At 44.2% G+C, this 20,832-nt stretch overlaps 1 protein-coding gene across 1 annotated transcript in view; it reads right to left on the reverse strand.

Annotated features, from left to right (window-relative positions):
- The window catches only part of Myrfl (myelin regulatory factor like), a 121,537-nt gene that overhangs the window by 48,556 nt on the left and 52,149 nt on the right, over positions 1 to 20,832 (reverse strand). The window contains exons 6-11 of the mRNA XM_021173503.3: positions 17,295 to 17,445; positions 11,930 to 12,125; positions 10,383 to 10,459; positions 8,917 to 9,027; positions 6,412 to 6,502; positions 307 to 507 (exon numbers count right to left, since the gene is read on the reverse strand). Coding sequence (XP_021029162.1) covers positions 307 to 507; positions 6,412 to 6,502; positions 8,917 to 9,027; positions 10,383 to 10,459; positions 11,930 to 12,125; positions 17,295 to 17,445 — 827 coding nt within the window. The remainder of the gene's footprint in view (positions 1 to 306; positions 508 to 6,411; positions 6,503 to 8,916; positions 9,028 to 10,382; positions 10,460 to 11,929; positions 12,126 to 17,294; positions 17,446 to 20,832) is intronic.

Genomic DNA, 20,832 nt, shown 5'->3' on the forward strand with positions numbered 1-20,832 from the left:
CCTCTACATAGTCATGGCCAGCCTCTACTTCTCTACTCTCTCCTTCTCTCTGCCTCTACTACCCTCTTAACTCCCCTCCCTATGCCCTGAATAAACTCTATTCTAAACTATACTGTTCTGTGGCTGGTCCCTCAGGGGAAGGGATGCCTCGGCATGGGATACTCCCACCAAGGCATCCCCTTCCCCCTTACCTCACGACACCCCTCTAGAACATAATCTTATAGTCCTTTATCTTTTTATGATCACAACACCAGACACCTGATTGAAGTGTCTGAGGAAGGGCCCTGTGCCATACCCCAGACTCACCTCCTGAATGTTCTCCTTCACTCGGCTGTCAGAGGGATGCATGACAGTCCCCATCACTTTCATGTTGCCACAGACAACCAGGGCTTCATCGGGTGTGTCTGTGTTTATTCCTACTCGCCCATGACAGACGATAGATTCTGGAACTTGTCCTCGCTGCCACAGTGCATCACTGTCATTTTCAAACTGCCCAGGGTTAGAGGCCTGGAGAAACACAGCAGCATACAGCAATTAAAGTTCCTGTGGCAGAAAGGGTTGATCATGCGTTGTCAGAGCAAAGGGGAACAGACTGTTATCTGAGTCCTTCCTATGAGATGCCCATACCGGGTAGAACACACTGACATAGGCAAATAACACCGAGAGCCCAGGAGAGCCGGAGAGACCCACAATGATAGGAGCTTTGCATGCCAGGGCTGAGAACATTGAATCTCTCTGACATTTCTCAGAGATTGAACTGTGTGTTCAGTCATAGACAACTTTAAAAAGTGAGGAAAGGATCACAGACTTAAAAAAAAATATGACTCTTTTCAGGTATAATAATTATTTAAATTCATAACAAAAATATACATATTATTTAATGCTCAAGTAAATAAAAATACCTCTTATTTAACTAGTCTTTTATAGCTTTAAAACACTCATATTGCTGACTGCGCATGCATCTGCCAAACAAGCAATAACACGGGTAGTTGATACGCCCGAGTACTCCCTGAACACAGGAGGTGCTGTGGAACCTTGGCGGCTACGTTTTTGTGTGCTACCCCATGAAGCAGTTCTATGGTATAGGTACCATCAGGCTCACTTTATTGGCACTGGTGCTCTGGAAGGATAGTAAGTTACCCGTGAACACGTAGGTGGTCCGTGCTACAGCTAGCTTTGCAATTCCTCTGTTTGCTAAGTAATGACTCTAACTCCGCGCTTTCACAATTTGACTTAGAAGTAGCACCAGCAATCCTTAAAATCAATCCAAGCGAAACTTCCAGAGAGACTTCGCTTCTAATAAAATGTTCTGCGTGAGAATTTCTACTGGGTTGTACTCTTTCCTCTCCGCTCCACTGTGGCTGCTGATGTGTTTTCAAATGGGGGTGGGGGTGTCTCCAAATCCCTTGCATTCCTCATGACAAAACCCATTTCCTTTTTCCAAATGACAATATTCCAAATGTGATTTTTTTCATTTGCATCCCCTTGAAGAGAATCCAGATTTGCTGGAATTCTGACACCTCGTCAGATAGCACTGACACGGGGACTTCCAATTTGCCTGTCTGGTGGGCCTCATATCTGGGCACTATTTATCCCTGAAGATGGCTCAGACTTATCACAGAGATTTGCTCATGAACACATACTGGGAGAGTTAGGAACTGGGGTGGGTGGCTGAGCCACGCTGTTCACTAGACACTTTTTCTGTATTGTGTGAATGTTCTGCCATGCACATGTGTCATACATTTTAAAAATAATAATAATAAAATGAAAAGAAGCCACCAAGTTTAGCTCTTAGTTTGATTTCAACTGAAGAACTTTTGGGGCAACTCCAACCTCCTACTTTGTTTCTATCAGCTGAAAACCTGCACCTCTCAGAAGACCCAGCAACAGACTCTTAGCAGACAAAAGCCGTGGGAGAACACAAGGCAACAGCTTTAAACGTTATTTTGTATAAAGTCACTTCAACAAAAGCTTTTCTGCAAGATCCCCAGGCTGGTTGGATGTGAATGGTAAGTTGGCTTCCACTCAGTTCTTTTATGGTGAGCCATCAACTCAGAAACATAGAGTGGGGATGCATTTTGCTCTCTGCTGAACATAAGCCACTTTAGGAAGCAAAACAGGACAGTGATGAATTCTTGCCATTGCAAATGAGCTTTGGGATAATTCTTACCATGCTGGTAACTGGATACTGGAGGAGCAGATGTAAGTAGATTTTAAAAAAAAAAAAATACAATTGCAACATTTATATTTGTTTCAACAGATGAAACTAAATTCCTAAAATATGTTCAAATTATTTCAACAAAGAACACAGTTAGATCTACAAGAGATCCTAAGTATGGCTCATCATCGCCAATGAGAAATACTGTAAGATCTATATGTTTATTTCCCTTCCGGGAACCCATGTTTTCATGTGTGAAAGCAACCTATAATACATGCTCTCCACATGAGGCCCAATAGCTGTTGCTGGATACCAAACATCAAACCGGTTCATTTACTTTTCTAAAATATTTTTTTCTGTCTCATGGTTTCAAATGTTTAGGGAAGAACCCAACATTCCAGTAGTCTAAGTTATAGGAAATCAACTGGTTGTAAGACTTTTAGGGCAAATATTTATCTTTGGGTACTAGCGTTATCCTTTGAAGAATATCGATAAGCCCATTTATTGTCTTTGTTTGTTTTGCTTTGCTTTGCTTTGCTTTGCTTTGTTTTTGTTTTTTTAAGACAGGGTTTCTCTGTGTAGCCCTGGCTGTCCTGGAACTCACTCTGTAGAACTCAGACATCTGCCTGTCTCTGCCTCCCGAGTGCTGGGACTAAAGACGTGCACCATCACTGCCCTGCCCCATTTATTGTCTTTAGCCATCTCCAGAGGTTATTGTGGAGTTCAGTGAAGTCGTGTGTGGATAAACAGTCTTCAGAGTAAAGGGTAAATCAACACAAATTCAGCCTCAACATAATTGGCCAGATGCAGCACTCACTGCTTCACCTGTAATCACAGAGCAACACAGTTGTGGAGTCACAGTTGGGTGGGACGCCCTTCTGCAGGAACACAATGCTAAGGACAGCCCCTGCGGATGCTTAGGATAGCAAACAGCACTAGACATGGCTTGAGTGTGGAAGGGAAATCACAGGAAATTTTTTTGTTGTTTTACTTTTGTTTACAGCTCTAAACACAGACAAGGAGCCAATCAGAGAGCTTGAGCCTAGGAAAGCACCTTGTGTGTCCTTTCAAAAAGTTGTTAAACGGGGTCCAGAGTATCTCTGGACCATTCAGTGTGGTGTATATAGATCTGCATCTGCAGTCACGAGCCTGTTAGAAGTCTATATTTGTGGACATCCCTGGCCAATTAAAATAAAAACTCAGGACATGGGCTTAGCTATTTGTGTCTGCACAAGCTCCCTAGCGTTGTGTTTACCTGTGTGTGTGTGTGTGTGTGTGTGTGTGTGTGCATACATGTATGTGTCTATGTATGTGTCTATGCCTGTGTGTGTCTGTGTATGTATGCCTGTGCATCTGCTTGTATGTATGTCTATGTGTCTATGTGAGTGTGTGTGTGTATGTCTGTGTATCTATTTGTGTGTAAGTATGTATGTTGTGTGTCTCTGTGTGTGAGTGTGTGTGTTTAGGTGTGTGTATTCATGCCCATGTATCTGCTTGTGTGTATGTCTGTGTGTGTGTGTGTGGTGAGTGTGTTGTGTGTACGGTTCTATGTGTAAATGTGTGTGTGTCCATGTATGCATGCCCAAGTATGCATACAAATGTGACAAATGTGGTATCCTGGCCTCCCAGAGGCCAGAGTCTTGGGGAAAGTCCTTATAACGTCACTTCTATTAGAGATATCAGAGAGTAAAACACTGATATCCACCATTTGAGAAATTGTTTAGTGTGTGCACGCACACGCACACACACACACAAATTCAGAGTTTCAAAGCCTGCCTCCTCCTCCCTCATGGTCAAGCATGTAATGCCTTTAATTATTAAACCTTTCTTCTTGTCTTTTATTCTGGAGCTCACACTGGCAGAACCAGGCCACGTCCTTAGAGACCACACTTGACTCTTGGGTGCAATGTAGTCTCGACTCATATAGATTACACACACGTGTCCTTCTAGAGTATAAGGTGCAGCAAAGATGGGGTGAGCAATTCTAAAACTACCCGAATCAAGCAATGATGTCATCCCTCACATTTTTTCTCTCTCTTTCTCTCTCTCTAGCTATATATTTATATATTATATAGTTATATATAACATGTATTATATATTTCTGTATTTATGTATGTATAAATATATGTGTATAATATATGTTGCATTGTAAATTATGTTATATATTGTATATTATATTTATTATACATTATATGTTGTATATTGTATGTTATATGTTTCAGGTTATATATTATTGTTGTGTGTTATGTATATATTGTATATTATATGTTACGTATTATACGTTATGCATACACAAATACATACATGCACACAGCGTTACAGTGTTAACCATTAAATGGACCAAGAAGTCTGTTTCCACCTTCACACCTGTGTTTTGGAGCGAGAATGGAATAGTACCAGTGAGCTGTCTGGAGTGAGGAGGGTCTGCATTCCTGTTCTTCACATTACTTTTAGGGTATGTTGGTGTATCCTACTCTACTGTTACACTAGAGTGCTCTCTTTAGCCAAAAAATAATAGCTTGGAGAAAGCTACTGTCTCCAAGGTAAATATGTTTTTAGAATTTAAAAACTGGGTAAAGAACACAACACCTAATCTATGCTGAACGAAACTCAGTGTGCCACACTCAGATGGAATGTGAATGTCACCACCGTGCCACTGCCCCCGTTCAGCATGGGGGTGAATCATCTTTGTGCTGTGATGAGGGTCCACAGGGTTTGTGGGTCAGCAGCTTCCTGTTAAAGGAGGTTAAACAAGTCAGGTTCTCTTCCTCCCTTGGCTGCTCTCTGAACACGCACAGTGCTTAGGGTGCTGCCAGCCGAGAAAGGAAAAACCCTGTTGCCACATAAAGTATTCAAAGAACACAGGTGACTAACGGAGTGTGTGACCCGAGCCCTAAGCACTCAGCTCAGGACAGCACTGCCATGGCCACGAGTCTATGTCGAAGTAGAAAGACAGATACTTCAGTCTTCACACCTTCTGGAGAGAAGCCAGAAACGGTAAGCAACCTAATTTCTGGACTGGAATTCAGATCATATTTGTTAGCACAGTGAAGCAATTCAGATGATACCAAAGGAGACATCCAGCAGGCTTTGACCATGGGGGTCCTGTGAGAAGGACCGGACAGATACCTCTGTGATTGGCTGCCTGGTTTTGCCTCAAAAGAGTCTTCTTGGCCCGTGGTTGTGTCAGAAACAGCCCGTGTGTGAACAGCTGGCTTTCACACAAGCATTTGACTTCATTTCTGTCATTGCTTTGCTTCCAGTGAGATTTCTAGGAGTAACTGGAGGGCTTCCACTAGTAGGTAGCTTATCATGTTTAACTGACTAACATAATTACAGAGGGTTCTTTGTTTCAGAACAGCTCGAAGCAGGCAGGAAGAAACTCCACTTTCCAAAAGGAGGCAGATGTGTCCCCAGGGCCTTGGGTTGGTAGCTGTGAACGTAGGCATGCCCACAGTGACTGGTGCTCCCTTCTGGACAGTCACATCCTCCCTGTGTAGCTTTCCAAGGCCTGGGACAGAACTGTCTCTCCAAGGCTGCCCTGCCTCGGGTGCCTATTGCCTCCTCCAACACTCAGTGGCAGCCAGTCTAGCCTCATAGCCGCAGCTGCAGCTGCCAGTAGCTTAATGTCCCCACAGCTGCCACAACACCATCTACAGCTGTAACCATTCAGCAAATGAGTTGAGCTATTCCCTTGGGTAAGGCAGTGGCCCAGATGTCATGGGGTAACCAATCACGTTGGAACACAGAAAACCTTCCTGGTACTTTCTTCACTTGGTAAGCCTAGATCAGAGAGAGAGCCAGGCTATAGGAGACTCTGTCTTTATAAGCTGAGTGATACTGAAAGGGCTGGCTTCAGAAACCTCTTTCCTCTGGGCATGGAGAATACTCACAGAATGAAAATGTATCATGAGTATAAAGCAGTGCTATGTGTAGATGCTTAACCAGTGCCCCCAACAGAGAGTCAATATCAGGATTTCCCAGCATGCCTCAGCACCATGGCATTTGGGGAGTGAATACTTCCAGTGGGAGCGGTTGGTTCCCCGTGTATTGTAACATATTGCCCATCATCTCTGTTCACTGTGATCTTGGTTGAGAACTACAGTATAAAAACTAACACAATCGTGCTATTATCATTACTGACAACGGTTAGAAAATAACACAGCTCAAGTATGTCTATATCGCTGACAGTTCAACTTCTTCCTGCAAGGGAGAAAAGTATGTGGTCCAGAAAACCAGAGAGTTGCGCTTACCCTTACGATGATCCTTTCAGAGATGTGGGCAGCCAACAGGTAGAACTGATCTTGGTTAGCAGCATACAATCCGACCACCAACATGAAGTATCTAGTTCGGAAACAACAGACTGATGGGGGCACATCAAAGAACAGAGATACAATTTGTGTAACGAAGTAGCATCTGGCATTTCATTCATAGTGAGCTCAGCCAGACGGGTTCACTTACGTACAGACTGCCTTCCCTTCCTATCTCAGTGGTGCCTCGGTGAACTGGAAGGACAATTGGCTGACTTGCTACTGTCCCAGGTGTTTCTGTGCTTCTGTTCCCTGGGGAGAACTTTGGGCACTGAGCTCAGCCCACCTATGTGGCTCACCCAGGTCTCACCCTGGAGCATCGCTGAAGCGCTGTTTACAAACACAGGACAAAGCCACCAGGGTCCCTGTGTCCACAACCATATAAGCCACAGGTCCTGGGCCTTAAGGGAGGGAGACTTAGAGAATATGTCCATCATATTGGTTTCACCTCATCCTTACCTGCTCCAGGTATCCTCCATTCTCAATGCCCTCAGGCCTTGAGTATAGATAGCCGAAGACTTGGACCTCCCTCTAGCCCTCCCCAAGCAAAACCTCACTGCAGGTACTTAAGTATCTCCTCACGTGGACTATCAGTGAGACAATCTTAAGGCTATGGTCATTATTATTGGTTTAATGGATAATCTTAATGGTTATTTCTTGGGAGTCAAGACAGAATCTCCCCTACGACATTTATCCTCGTTTATCTTCCCAGGGCTGGAGACATGATGGCTCGTGAGTTAAGAACGCTTGTTCTTATAGAGGAACAAGATTCAGTTCCCAGCATCTACACAGTGGTTTACCAGCATCCATAGCTACAGTTCCAGGGAGGCCAACATCCTCTTCTGACCACCACGAGCAGTAGGCAGGCATGTGATACACATATTTACATGCAGGAAAAACAGTCATAGCCATAAAATAAATGTTAGGGGCTGGCGGGGGGGGGGGGGGAACGTTTTCCAGGCTGCACCTCCTTGCTCTTTGTAGAATTACAACCTAAGGATCAAAGGCTGGGAGGTGGTTGGTCATGAGCTTAACCCTAGCACTCAGGAGGCAGAAGTAGGCAGATCTCTGAGTTAGAGGCTGGCAGGGTCTACAGAGCGAGTTCGAGGACAGCCAGGGCTACACAGAAAAACCCTGTCTCAAAAAACAAAACAAAACAAACACAAAAGGATCCAAGAGAAGCCAAGGAGGCACACACACCCAGATTCGGCTATGAATCTCAGGTAGGGGAACTGAGAGACATTCTCCTCTTCTAGAAGACAGAAGTCTTTCTCTTGGGCACTGGGGCTTTGGGGGTGGTGGTAGGGCTTTACCTTGAGTGTGGCACCTCCTGTGGCTGGGATCCTAACTCCTGAGCCACACCAGACCTCCTCACATTACCACTCCAGTTTCTAGACAATGTAGATGCTGCCTTTGAACTGAATCAAATCGCTATTAATAATGATTGTGTCTGCCGTCATTAACTCCCACGGAGGACTCAGAAGGGGACATGCAGGGAGCTAAGCAGCTCACCTCCATTAAGATCTCCCCCAAATGTCCTGGAGCAAGTAAGTATTGTTCTCGCACCCACTTGACAGCACAGGAAATGAATTATAGATGAGACCAGGAACATTCGAGGTGGTGCAGCCATAGACAGAAATTAGTTTCAGATGGCTTAAGCTTCACACCCAAGGTCACTGAGCTAGTGACTAACAGTGTCGTGTCTAAACTCAGTCCCACTCAACACCAAAGCAGATGTCCTGAGACCAGTGGCTCTCAACTTGGAGCCCGTGACAGAACCACCCAGAGGTTTGGTGAGCTACAGCTGACCGAGCTCACTTGCCAACACTGGGGTCAGCAGATCCCAGTGAGGCATGAGAACTGAGTATTTCCAAATGTACCCAGGTAACAGCCATCTCTGCTGGTCCTGGGCCAGGCTGCTCAAGGAGACAGGTGTACATTGCTAAGGCTTTCCCTTGTCGGTTCTTCTTCCTTTCCTTTTTCTTTTATTTTTTTTCCTTCTCCTTTTGGTTTTGGAGATAAGGTCTCACTACATAGCTCTGGTTAGCCTTGAACTAACTCAAAGATCCTCCTGCCTCTGACTCCCAAGTGCGGGGACTGCAGGTGTATGCCAGTCTGCTTGGCTTTTCTCTTCTGTTAAAAGGGGGGCAGGGGGTGGGGTTTCAGGATTAGCACGTAGATTTGCTAAGTGCAGTCAGAACCAAGAGCAATGAGCAGAACACGTAGGCACCCATCTAGAGAAGCACGGAGGAAATTTGAGCATTGCTGAGAGTGAGGATGGGAGATATCTGGGCAAATGAGATACATGAATAAACCAAGTCGGAGAAGGGAGGAGATCCCCGATGCTGGCTGAGTGTGCTGGCTGGGTGGCCCGAAGGGTCCCAGGAGCACAGGAGGTCCTGGCTAGGTCACATGTGCAGTCATTCTCATTCACGGCGCCCCACGTACCTCTGATCGGGATTTGGCTTCCCCTTCTTTCTCATGTTGTTTGCTGTGGTTTCACTAAAGTGTAATCGTCCCAGGGTCACTTTGGTAACCTGGTCAGTCAGGAGGTCGATTCTAAAACAAACGGAAGTATCGAGAGACATAAGAGAACGCAACACTTGATCACGGCTAAGCCATTGAGACCCCCGGATGTTTGGTCCGCTGCTATCATCACAGTGCAGAGGATGTTCATCCTAGGGTTTGTTACTTAGGGCTCCACAGCGTGGGTAGGAGTGTCCATCAAGGAAGGCCACAGAAAAGAACTTGCTAGTAGAAGCTACGCTTCAGGTTTCAACCCAAGGACCATGAACTCAGCATGTCCCAAACGGTTTCTGTGGCTGCCACAGCGGGAGGGAGGAAAGAAACTCTCATGGTCTCTGCACTGTTGCTATAGCACCCCGCTTCTCACAAATCACTTCTTTTCTTCCTGAACACTCTGACTTTTTCTTCACATAGATGACCTCCCATAGCCTAGCCACAGGAAACAGCATCCTTCCGTGAAAAGCCATGTAGCCTGCCCAAGCAAGGGAGAGCCCCATGCACCAAGTCACGTGCTTGTTCTCGGGCCTAGACTCCACAGCAGTTTGTGTGAGTGGCTCTGTCTAGGCTGAAGGACCATCCTGCCCCAAATGGGCTCAGCTGCAGTTAGCCTAAGCTACCTCATCTGTATCCTGGCCAAATAAGCCAAGACACAGTTCCCACCTCACGCCATTCTAGAGAGAGGACTCTCATTCTTTACTACTGCTGTGAATATTACCACGAGCGTCAGCTTTCAGCCCAGCGTCTGTCAAGGTCACCATACAATATACAGAGAAATGAGCTGTATATGTGCAGAGAAAGGAAACCTTGAAGTCAACTCAACCAAAATGGCGCTAATCTAAATTAAAAATTAAAATATCTAGCCATGTTCTGTCTCAAGGAATCAAGTTGTTTGTAAGTCCATCTGCTATCAAAGCGCCTAAGAAGCGTGGTGAATTTCCAGGGGGACCTTTTCATAACAGGTGTTACAATACTGGCATCCTGTATACATCGAGGGACCCATGGCTCCAGCTGCCTATGTAGCAGAGGATGGCTTATATGACATCAATGGGAGGGGAGGCCCTTGGTCCTGTGGCAGTTTGATGCCCCAGCATAGAGGATGCTGGAGCAGTGAGGCGGGAGTGGGTGAGTGGGTGGAGGAGCACCCTCATAGAGGCAAAGGGGAGGAAGGATAGGATGGGAGGGGTGTGTGGAGGGGTAACCCGGAAGGGGGATAATATTCGAAATGTAAACGAATAAAATGATTGATTAAAAATAAAACAAAATGCTAATTAAGTAGCAAAAAAGAAAAAGAAATAATAATATTTTATAATAAATAATAAATATAAATATAAATCATATCACACTCTTCTTCACTAAACTCCACGATGGCTCAGACAAGAACATCTTACTTAACAGGATCAAAAGTCTTTTTGCTTCTATCTGCTTGAGACTGTTCTATAGCAATCACTTGGTTGGTGGCTTCCACCTGTATGGGAAAACAAAACAAAACAAAAGTAAAACAATTACTTCATAGACTAATTAACATACCACAATAGTGTCCATTAGTAGAAAATGTTCAGGTGCTTGAGACCTTTGCCAGGGTACCATGCTAGGCTCCATGGAAGGTCTGAATTCTGAAAATGCCATATTAGACTAGACAATGGGCACCATCTTTCAGCAGTGTGCCGCTGCTGCTTAAAGAGAGAGATGCTGGTTGGAGGGGGGTGGGTCTTGTCTGCAGAAGTAAATGATGAAATACAAAGTGTGCTATTAAAAGACCAATATCTCAGGAGCAAGAATGAATAAAGATAAAAAATAAACTAGACAAGACCAAGACAACTCAAAGAATCCATCCATCCTTTCATTCATTCATTCACCATTCATTCATCCATTCATTCATTCACTATTTAGTGAGCACCTATTATGTGCCAGGCACTGCTGTAGGCATTCAGGTAAGTGAACAAAGAAGAAATGTGATAAAATTGGAAATGGACAAGACCAATGCACTTGGATGTACATGTGGAAATACAGCGAATTCCATTAGTATGTACAATTAATACATATTGATGGGCATAACTTAAGTGAATAAAAATCACTAGGCCTCATGGTACAGGCCTGGAATGGTAGGTACTTGGGAAGCTGAGGCAGGTGGATCATCTAGTTCATGCTTGCCTGGGCAACAAGTGAAAGCAGGAACAGCATGGGCAATTTTGTGAGATCGCATCTCAGCAAAAACAAACAAACAAACAAACAAACAAAGAAGTCTGGGATAGAGCCCAGAGTTAGAATGTTTGCCTAGTGATGCATGAATCATCAATTTGATCCTGGCTATCGTACATATACATATGAGTGCAAACACACACACACACACAACATACAAACATACACTAACACAAACACACATACACTCACACACACAAGCACACATACACTAACACAAACACACATACACTAACACATACACACTAACACACAAACACATATGCTAACACACTCATGGCAGAACTTAAGTTCTAATATGAAGAAATGATGATTTGGCACAGAAGTAATTCGTAAGTAATAAGTAAGATAAGAAAGCAACCCTACAGCTGCTCCATGCCCTATTCTGTGAACGGTGCTATCACAGTGCTCTGAGACTGGAACAATCTTTCTAAAAAGCTGCTGGACCTCAGCTAGGAACCGGTGCCATCTCCTCTTCACGCAGAGGTCCTGAGTTCAATTCCCAGCAACCACATGGTGGCTCACAACCATCTGGAATGGGATCTGATGCCTTCCTTCTAATTGTGTCTGAAGACAGCGACAGTGTACTCATATACATACATAAATAAATAATGCTTAAAAGCGAAAGAAAGAAAGAAAGAAAGAAAGAAAGAAAGAAAGAAAGAAAGAAAGAAAGAAAGAAAGAAAGAAAGAAAGAAAGACGGATTCAGGTAAATTGAATGAACAAAAGGCCTACCTTAATTCCAAAAGCTTTCAAGTAAAACTTTTCTATTGGCTTTAGGCCCACTTGGGTCTTAACAAACTTCGGGCTTCCCCAGACTTGGATGTGGACGGTTATCTGGAAATGGTTCTTCTTTTGACAAACAAACGCTTCATCGACCGGCGAGAAAGTGAACCCTTTGTCTGTCACAACCTGATAGCCCACTTCAGGCCTGAAAGGAGAGGAATCAAGAAACCAGCTGCACAGTATTTCCCTCTGTCGTCAAGAAAGCCCATCATGCCCAGGGCCCTTAGCAACATTTATTCAACCGACTTCCGGCATCTCTACTGCAGAAATGAAAATGATATTTCGCAGCACACTGGCCTTCTCATCTCCTGACAAGGAAGCAGTGGGAATTCTGCGGAACGGAAGCATTGTTTCTCTGGACTCTGTCGCCTTTAATCTGACTCTACGCCGTGCACTGGAAACGGGTTGCTGGAAGCTGAGAAGGCGCCACATCGCCTAGAATGATCTGGAGAACAATTCATCTCCTCCCTTCAAAAATAAGCTTCTAAGTTTCACAAGAGCCTCAGCTACTCAGGTGTAAGAATGCTCAGCCCTCTGATTGTAAAAACAAAAAACAAAAAATAACAACAACAACAAAAAAGCAGGCTGGGCAGAACTGCCCGGAACAACGCTAAAGCGAATTAACCAGCGCCAGTCATTGTCCGGATTGGAAACATTCTCCTCCCTAGAATATTCTTTTTCCCTTAGATCTTTCCAGTTAGGAAACAGCAATGAATACTTACCGCAGGATTTCTTTCCCATAAAGGGCTGGGGTGGTGACAGCGTGGGTAGTCGGAATTTTGCTTTATGTAGTAGTTCCAATAGTAACGCTGTGACTACCACATGATTAATAAAAGTACTTTTAAGTGTTAATGAAAGGGGGCTCTAAAGAGCCACCTCTGCAGCCCAGAGTGCACTCCTCTTCCAGGCCATCTGAGTTCAGTCCCCAGCACCCACTTTGGGCAGCTCATGCCACCTCCAGTTCCAGAATTCAACCCCCTTTCTCCTCCAAATTATGTCTGTGCACACACCCACATACAGACATATGATTAACAAAAACATTAGTAACTGGACACATGAGATGCTAACATCATTAAGTAGACACAGAAGTGTGAATAATGAAAACTTCCTTGACGAGCTTTTCCTGTACAAGTTGCTAACGTGGAACATGATCTTTAGTCATCGAGGCTCCTAAGAAAGGACTTTTCGTTTATGAAATCAGTTTCTTCTCAGAGGCACGAGTGAGAGAAAGTGGGTACCCACTGGTCTCTTGTGAGGCTCCCTGCCTCTGAGGCCTCAGCCAAGCTGGCTGCTGCTATCACAAAAGCACAGAACTTGGACATTTTGCTCTAATCCCTAAAGCAGAAACCATGGATGGGTCTCTTGGGAAAGGAATGTCCGTGTGCTTTGTGAGTTGAGTCCCTGCCAATGAATCAGGTCCCTGCATCATGGATACCTTCCAATAACCAATCAAAGGCCTGGCTAATGCAGTGACCACCAGCAGCAAAGGAAAACCACTGAACAAAGACTTTGACCAAGACTATGTGCCTTATGCTGTCTAGGAACTTGGCAGTGACTCTGGTTTCCACAGTCAGTCTGCTAATGTTCTTCTTGCAGTGTGGCTCAGAACCCGACACAGGGGCTATATAACTGAACGGGCAAAATCTAGGTGACAAAAAAAAAAATTGGTAACACTAAAAAGTTGATGGATACACAGTGGCCAGAAATTAATTAAAATCAAATGGGCAATGAATCTATAGTGTTTCTGGCTGCGTGTGTTCATGCTGCGTCATCTTATAAGGGTATCACTGTGCTCTTAGTTCGGAACATGTGCTGTAGTATGCACACCATCATACCACACAAGGCCAATGATGCTACCTGACACACAGGTCAGATCCCAATCTGTTGTATGTTATGAATTGCAGCATTTCTACCATCTGTACAAACTCTTTTATTCTTCAGAAAGATAAAAATTTGATGACAGAAAATAATTTTTTAATATTTTCCTATCATAATTACTCAGGATGTAGAGATCAAACAAGTTAGTTTATCTTTGGGTTGGATTGGGTTTTAATATTTGATTTTAAAAATTGCTGTTTGAGTTTCAACTAGAATTTTAATTTTTAAAAAAATTCATTAAATGAATTTTGGCTTAGTGTTTGGATAGAATTGCCAATATTTTCTGAAAGGGCTTGAAATATACCTTTCATAGTTTTTTAAATTAATATATATATATATGTATATCTATATACACACACACACATATACATATGTATGTGAGTCAGTGTTCTCAGAATTAACAATAACAAAACCAAAAGCATCTATCAACTCTGTAAAATGATAAAGTTATTCCGTGTCCTACAGTATCAAATATTGAGCCAAGATTTAATTATCTAAGTAAAAATTAACAAGCACACCCATCTTGTTACTGTACGGATTTATTTCCCTTCTGTAAATGGTGGGATTATATCTATAGCAAAGAATTGTGGTTCAAATGTCTTGTGTAGCTTTCGTGTGTGTGTGTGTATGTGTATATATACATATATATGTATATATGTATATGTATATGTATATGTGTGTGTATATATATATATATATATATATATATATATATATATACCTTCCTAGGGTCATTTAACAATTGCTTAGGCAAAAGGGTTGTGAGGATAAACTGTTTAAGAAGCCCCAGGCTAAAGGCTGGATGGATAAAGTTACACTGACATACTATGGATGATAATAACTGTCTTGGAGAAAAAGGAAGATGTTTACAATGTTTCCTACTTCTCTGTCAAAAAACCCTGAGAGTAGAGGCCTTGCAGCCAGACATGAGCATGGGACAGAGCTGCAGAACAGCTGTACGCAGAAAGAGAAGGGCCAATGAAAGCGGAACTGAATTGTCCTGAACTGTGACAATCTCCAACTAAAAATTCATTCTATTCACTGGACCAAGGCAACCCTTCTTGTGACATCAAAAAGCCATGAAGCCAACCAAACTCGCTTTGCAAACTCTCTTCTGTCATACATGCTTAAAACATTCAGGAAAGGAAGGGTTAATAAGTGTTAATCCCTAACTTGCTCTGAGGTAATCTAGGGTAACAACATTTTTTTTTGTAACAAATTAAACATATTTACCTATAAACAAATAAATGATTTTCTATCTCAGTGAGTTGAATAGTGAAATCAAGAGAGCTTGAATTATCATCTCTGTGAACGTTGCTTTTCTGTTTGTTTAGAAAAAGTGAATGTTGGCTAAGTGTTGAAAATAAATGTGCCTCTGTGCCTTTGAGTTGACTCTGTCTGTGTCCTCCTTTTTTCCAGGTCAGTGGAGCTTGGGCAGGCTGTGGAAATAGACAGGTGTGTGCATGTGTGTGTGTGTGCCTGTGTGCCTCTGTGTGTGTGTGTGTGCATGCCTGTGTGTGTGTGCTTGCCTGTGTGTGTGTGTGTGTGTGTGTGTGTGTGTGTGTATGCCTGTGTGTGTGTGCTTGCCTGTGTGTGTGTGTGTGTGTGTATGCCTCTGTGTGTGTGTGTGTGTATGCCTGTGTGTGTGTATGCCTGTGTGTGTGTGTGTGTGTGTGTGTGTGTGTGCATGCCTGTGTGGGTGTGCTTGCCTGTGTGTGTGTGTGTGTGTGTGTGTGTGTGTGTGTGCTTGCCTGTGTGTGTATGCCTCTGTGTGTGTGTGTGTGTGTATGCCTGTGTGTGTGTATGCCTGTGTGTGTGTATGCCTGTGTGTGTGTGTGTGTGTGCATGCCTGTGTGTGTGTGTGTGCTTGCCTGTGTGTGTGTGTGTGTATGCCTGTGTGTGTGTGTGTGTGTGTGTATGCCTGTGTGGGTGTGCTTGCCTGTGTGTGTGTGTGTGTGTGTATGCCTGTGTGGGTGTGCTTGCCTGTGTGTGTGTGTGTGTGTGTGTATGCCTCTGTGTGTGTGTGTGTGTGTGTGTGTGTGTGTATGCCTGTGTGTGTGTATGCCTGTGTGTGTGTATGCCTGTGTGTGTGTGTGTGTGTGTGTGTGTGCTTGTGTGTGTATGCCTGTATGTGTGCTGTCTGTGACCGAAGGCTCTAGAGCACCAGCACAAACAGAGGTCAGATGGTTCTCTTCTGCCATCTTGTGGGTCCCAGGCATGGAACTCAGAACCATGCACGGATGCTTCTAGGCACTAAACCTCACAGAAACATGTTTTTAAAGTCTGTTCTGGTGAGAGAGAGAGAGAGAGAGAGAGAGAGAGAGAGAGAGAGAGAGAGAGAGAGAGAGAGAGAGCGAGCTCTCACCTTTTAAAATTTGCCAACTCAGATGCATGGAGATAGGAAGGTCTTTTACTAAAACACACACTTGGCGCGTGGCAGTTTCATGCTTCAGACAGAACATGGCATGTTCTCCATGAGATAATCAAGGGAAGGCTGACTCAGAAGCAAGGGCTAGAAGCTTACCTTTTGTTTTCTAATCGCACATAGACCCAGGCACAGCCGTGACACGTCAATGAAATTAGCTTCTTTTGCCACCGAACACACACAACTCCCTAAACCCTTAGACTCCTTAGGCTTGACTCAAGAAAAGCTTTTCTTCCTGTAGCCTCCCCAGGATAACTGTCCCGGAGATAAGCTTTGCTGTATTTCAACTTAGAAGATGCCGAAAAGACCCTCAAAGGTACTTTCTGACATTTCTCACCTCATGGTGCTTTTATTACTTGAAAACTGGACTCTCAGTCAGAACCTGACAACACTGACTCTCGGCATAGATGTTAGGAGTACACACAGGTCACCAATTTAATGTGTCCACTGTAGAATTCTGGGTATCACACATTTACTGCAGAACGAGGTATTGGTTATTTCCCGGTGTCTCCTTTTTGCCTGCTATTTTATTTTTAACATTTATTCTGGGAGTGATACACACGTGGACGTCATAGGACAACTTATAGGGCTTAGTTTTCTTCCCTCATACAGGTACCACGGATCAAACTCAGGTCAACAAAATTGACAGCAAGCACCCTTACCTACTTAGCCATCTGGCCAGCCCCCATACCCACACATGCACTTCTTCTTAAAACTGGGCATGTAATCCTAGAAAAAGTTCCTCTCCTCCAACATTTAGTGGGTAAATTATAGTGAGTTGTAATTACAAACCTGGGTTCTTAAAAGCCAGAAGCCTTTGTCCCAACGATTCTTTATTTAAGATACAAAATATAAAGGGACAGGACAGATACCTTCTCAATGGCTCAGCTGGTTTGATCAGGGCTGGCATCTAAGCCCAAATACTTGGATTCAGTCCTAAAATACAACACTCCCTCCACGTGTGACACGAAGTCCCCCGTCCATCCCAAGGCACTGCTAAAGACCACTTACAGTTTTTCGTAACGGCTGTTTAACAAGCTATGCCAAGGAACACTTTGGTATGGCTGCCACTTCAGAGCAGGAGAACACTGGTCCACAGGCATCCCCGTACATCCCTCTCTGTCGTGGTCCTGCACTTCGATGCTCTGAGTCCTAGTTGTCACTGGGAAAACAAACAGGTGAGTTAGATTACCAGGCTGGTCCTCTACGACTCACAGAGAGCTCCTGGGTGTGTGTGAAGCAGAATGACCAAGGGAGCTATGAGTGCTGGAGACAAGAGGTGCCTTGCTGATCTGGATCCATACCCTCTATAAGGATATGTTGATGTCAGTGACCTCTAAGAAAGGTGACTGGACACCTGTGGCATCAAACTTCTTAGTACTTCCTGCATATCTGGTCCTAATGAAGTCTCGGCCCAGCCCCAGGAGGGCAGCTACCCCGCTTCAGTCAAGATATAGCATTAAGTACTTGCTTACATCCAGAGCGGCCATATGGCCTACTCTTGTGCAAGCACGGAAGATCTCATCACTTTGGGTAAAGAAGTGACCAAGGTGCTTTCTCTTTCCCATGCAGTTTGAACCTATGAGATACATTCTCAAGAGGACCAGGCAGCATTGGGAACGAGAGAGAAAGCCCGTCTAGCAGATGTCCGCACTGAGCAGGTGGGGATAGCTGACATCTTGTCCTGATGTCACTTATTTCTGGCTCCAATTCTAAACTTTTGTTTCATGCGAGCCAACAGATCTGGTTGGTTTTATGTTTGTTTGTCTGTCTGTTGTTAGTTTTAGGCGATTTGCTAATTTTGGTTTTCAGTTTTACTAATTTCAGTCAACCTCCTAATTTGGTACACATCTTTGTGGCACCAAGAGTCTGTGGCTTCCAAAGATGTCAAAGACGCACAGTGGAGGAAAATGTAGACTCCTCAAACTAGCGCTAGCAAAGCTCAATATCTGTGTGTAGAGGAACAAAACTAGGTCCTTATTTCTCACCCCATACAGAAATCAGCTCCAATGGATCAAAGACCTTACACTCTCCAGTTGCTAGAGGGACAACACAGTCCTAGACGCGGACTTTCTGGATAGGACTCCAGCAGCTCAGAAAGGGTCAGCGATCAACAGCGCAGCCTCATGGAATGAAGAGGCTTTTGAGTAGCAAAGGAAGGAATCTGCGTGAGGAGAGAGCCTCACAGAATGGAAGAAAATTTGTGCTAGATAATACACCTGACTGAGAGTTCTTATCCAGGACGCACACAGAACCCACGAAACCAAACAAGGAAAGGAACAATTCAACCTAAAAATTGATCTAAGAAACAGAACGGAGAATCTGCAAAAGAAGAAATGCAAGTGGCCAATAAATAAATTCTAAAAGGTGTGTTTGATTCTAAGGGCTCTGCTTAGACTTATGTGTGTGTGTCATGTGTGCCTTTTGTGCACGTGAGGTCAGAGGAGGGCATGAGAGTCCCTGGAACTGCAGTTACAGATGGTGGTGAGCCATGTGTGAGTCCGGGTCCTCTATAAGAGCAACATGTGCTCTTAACTCCTAAGCCATCTCTCCAAATAAATGTTTGTTTGTATGTTTGTTTATTTAGAGACAGGGTTTCTCTGTATAGCCATGGCTGTCCTGGAACTCACTTTGTAGACCAGGCTGTCCTTGAACTTAGAAATCTGCCTGCCTCTGCCTCCCAAGTGTGGAGATTGAAGGTGTGTGCCACCACTATTTTAATCCAAACTAGAAAGGGAACTATGAGAGAGAGAGAGAGAGAGAGAGAGAGAGAGAGAGAGAAAGAGAGAAGCTTTGAGGGATGCTCGTAGAACACACGTGATACAAAAGTAGGAGACAGATACCGGCAGTAAAAAGGTCAAGGGGGTGGGGCAGAGTGATGAATGAGAGATCTGAGAGCCAATCAAAACTAAGAATGTGTAAAAAGGCTGTAAAAGTCTGGTTCTTAGCTTATTTTCAAAGCTCTGAACAGGTGGCTGGAGAGATAGCTTAGTGTCTCTGAGAGTATCCTTCTCCAGAGAACCTAAGCTAGGTTCTTAGACCAGTCAGGCAGGTCTTAACCATCTGTAATACAGTTCCAGGGCATCCCATGCTGTCTTATGGCCTGTGTGCACCTGCACTCAGGAGTACACACCCACACAGAGATGCACACATGCACACACCTATACACAATTAAGAGTAAAATCTAAAAAATAGAAAAAGTTTGAGCAGAGGTAACTGTACAAATAGATACAGTCATGCATTAGTAAATGGAAATCTTATGGGGGGGGAGGTAGCTACTTCCCTATACTGTTGGCCAAGGGGACCCTGAGACGTCTGAAATGATGCTGGCAATAGCATCTGCTATTGGTTTCCTGCCAAAAGGAGCTGGTGAGACCTCTTGGTAAAGACACCCCATACTCTGGTCACAGGACATAGAGAAATTAGATCAACCAGAGCCAGGCTGGAAACTTCCTCACTGCTGGCTAGCCCCCAACATGCCACAAGAGACCATGCTGACTGCCGGGAAGAATTGACATCAACGGTCTTGTTCAGTGAAGCCAGAAAGCAGCCCTACCAATCAGCCAGGCAAGACGCACCCCTTCCGCAACAGGGGCAAGTCTGTTGCGGGAATAGCCAACCACTTTCTGCTTGACTTTGAGGCCTGTTCCATGGGAGGGAATTAATTCCTGGTTTATAAACCTAGGCAAAATGTTTGTTGTAGGCCCTAATAGGAAGGCTACTACTGTTATTTTTGCTAGACAGACATGATATGTCCATCAAATTGTCTTCTACATCATCATGCTCATGTCCATTGGCTGGTGCTGTCAACTTTGGCCAAAGAGGTTTCTTTCTGTAGCAGTCAGTAGTAAGTGCAGAGACGCATACATAGACATGGTGACAAGAATAAGTGACTGGGGCCTGCTCAGTCACAAATGGGATATCTGTGTCATCTCGTCCAAGGCTCAGAGGACATTGCAGAAGAGGGGAGAGAAAGAACTTGAAGGCCAGGGGATGGAATAGAATATTGTAAAACCTTGCGTTCTGGGCATGGCATGGCCATTGCTTTCTTGAGCTCATAGCGACTGCAATTATCCGCACAAGATTGGGCTCATCAGCATCCTGCCATGGGATGGGATGCGACTCACAAAAAGGTCTATGGTTGAGAGTGGTTGGTAGGAGAGGGTGGGCCATTTTCTTCAGTGGTCTAGCCGATTGGTATGACGCCCATGTCTTGTAAGCAACTCGAATGAAAATCATTGGGTCATCAAAAATAAGGATGTAAAAGCAAAAAGAGACTGGCTGGTAAGAAGAAGGAGATGGGGCTGGGGAACGGACATCTTGCCTGACATCAGGAATGAGAGACAGTGGTCTTTGGTAAGACCAGGTATGGGCTGTTTGTAGTCACAGAGAAGCATGACATTAGCTATGGAATGTGCCACCGCCTATAGCTTGGGGAAAACGAGAGAAAAGGTCTGCATTTTCTTTTACCTGTCCAATTTTCATTTCTTTATACTTCCATTAAAAAAAAAATAAGAGTTGCTCCAAGTCACCCCGCATCCCAGATACC

This window comes from Mus caroli, unplaced genomic scaffold (genome assembly GCF_978045245.1).
Source record: "Mus caroli unplaced genomic scaffold, Mus_caroli_1 scaffold_9, whole genome shotgun sequence".
Taxonomy (NCBI): domain Eukaryota; kingdom Metazoa; phylum Chordata; class Mammalia; order Rodentia; family Muridae; genus Mus; species Mus caroli.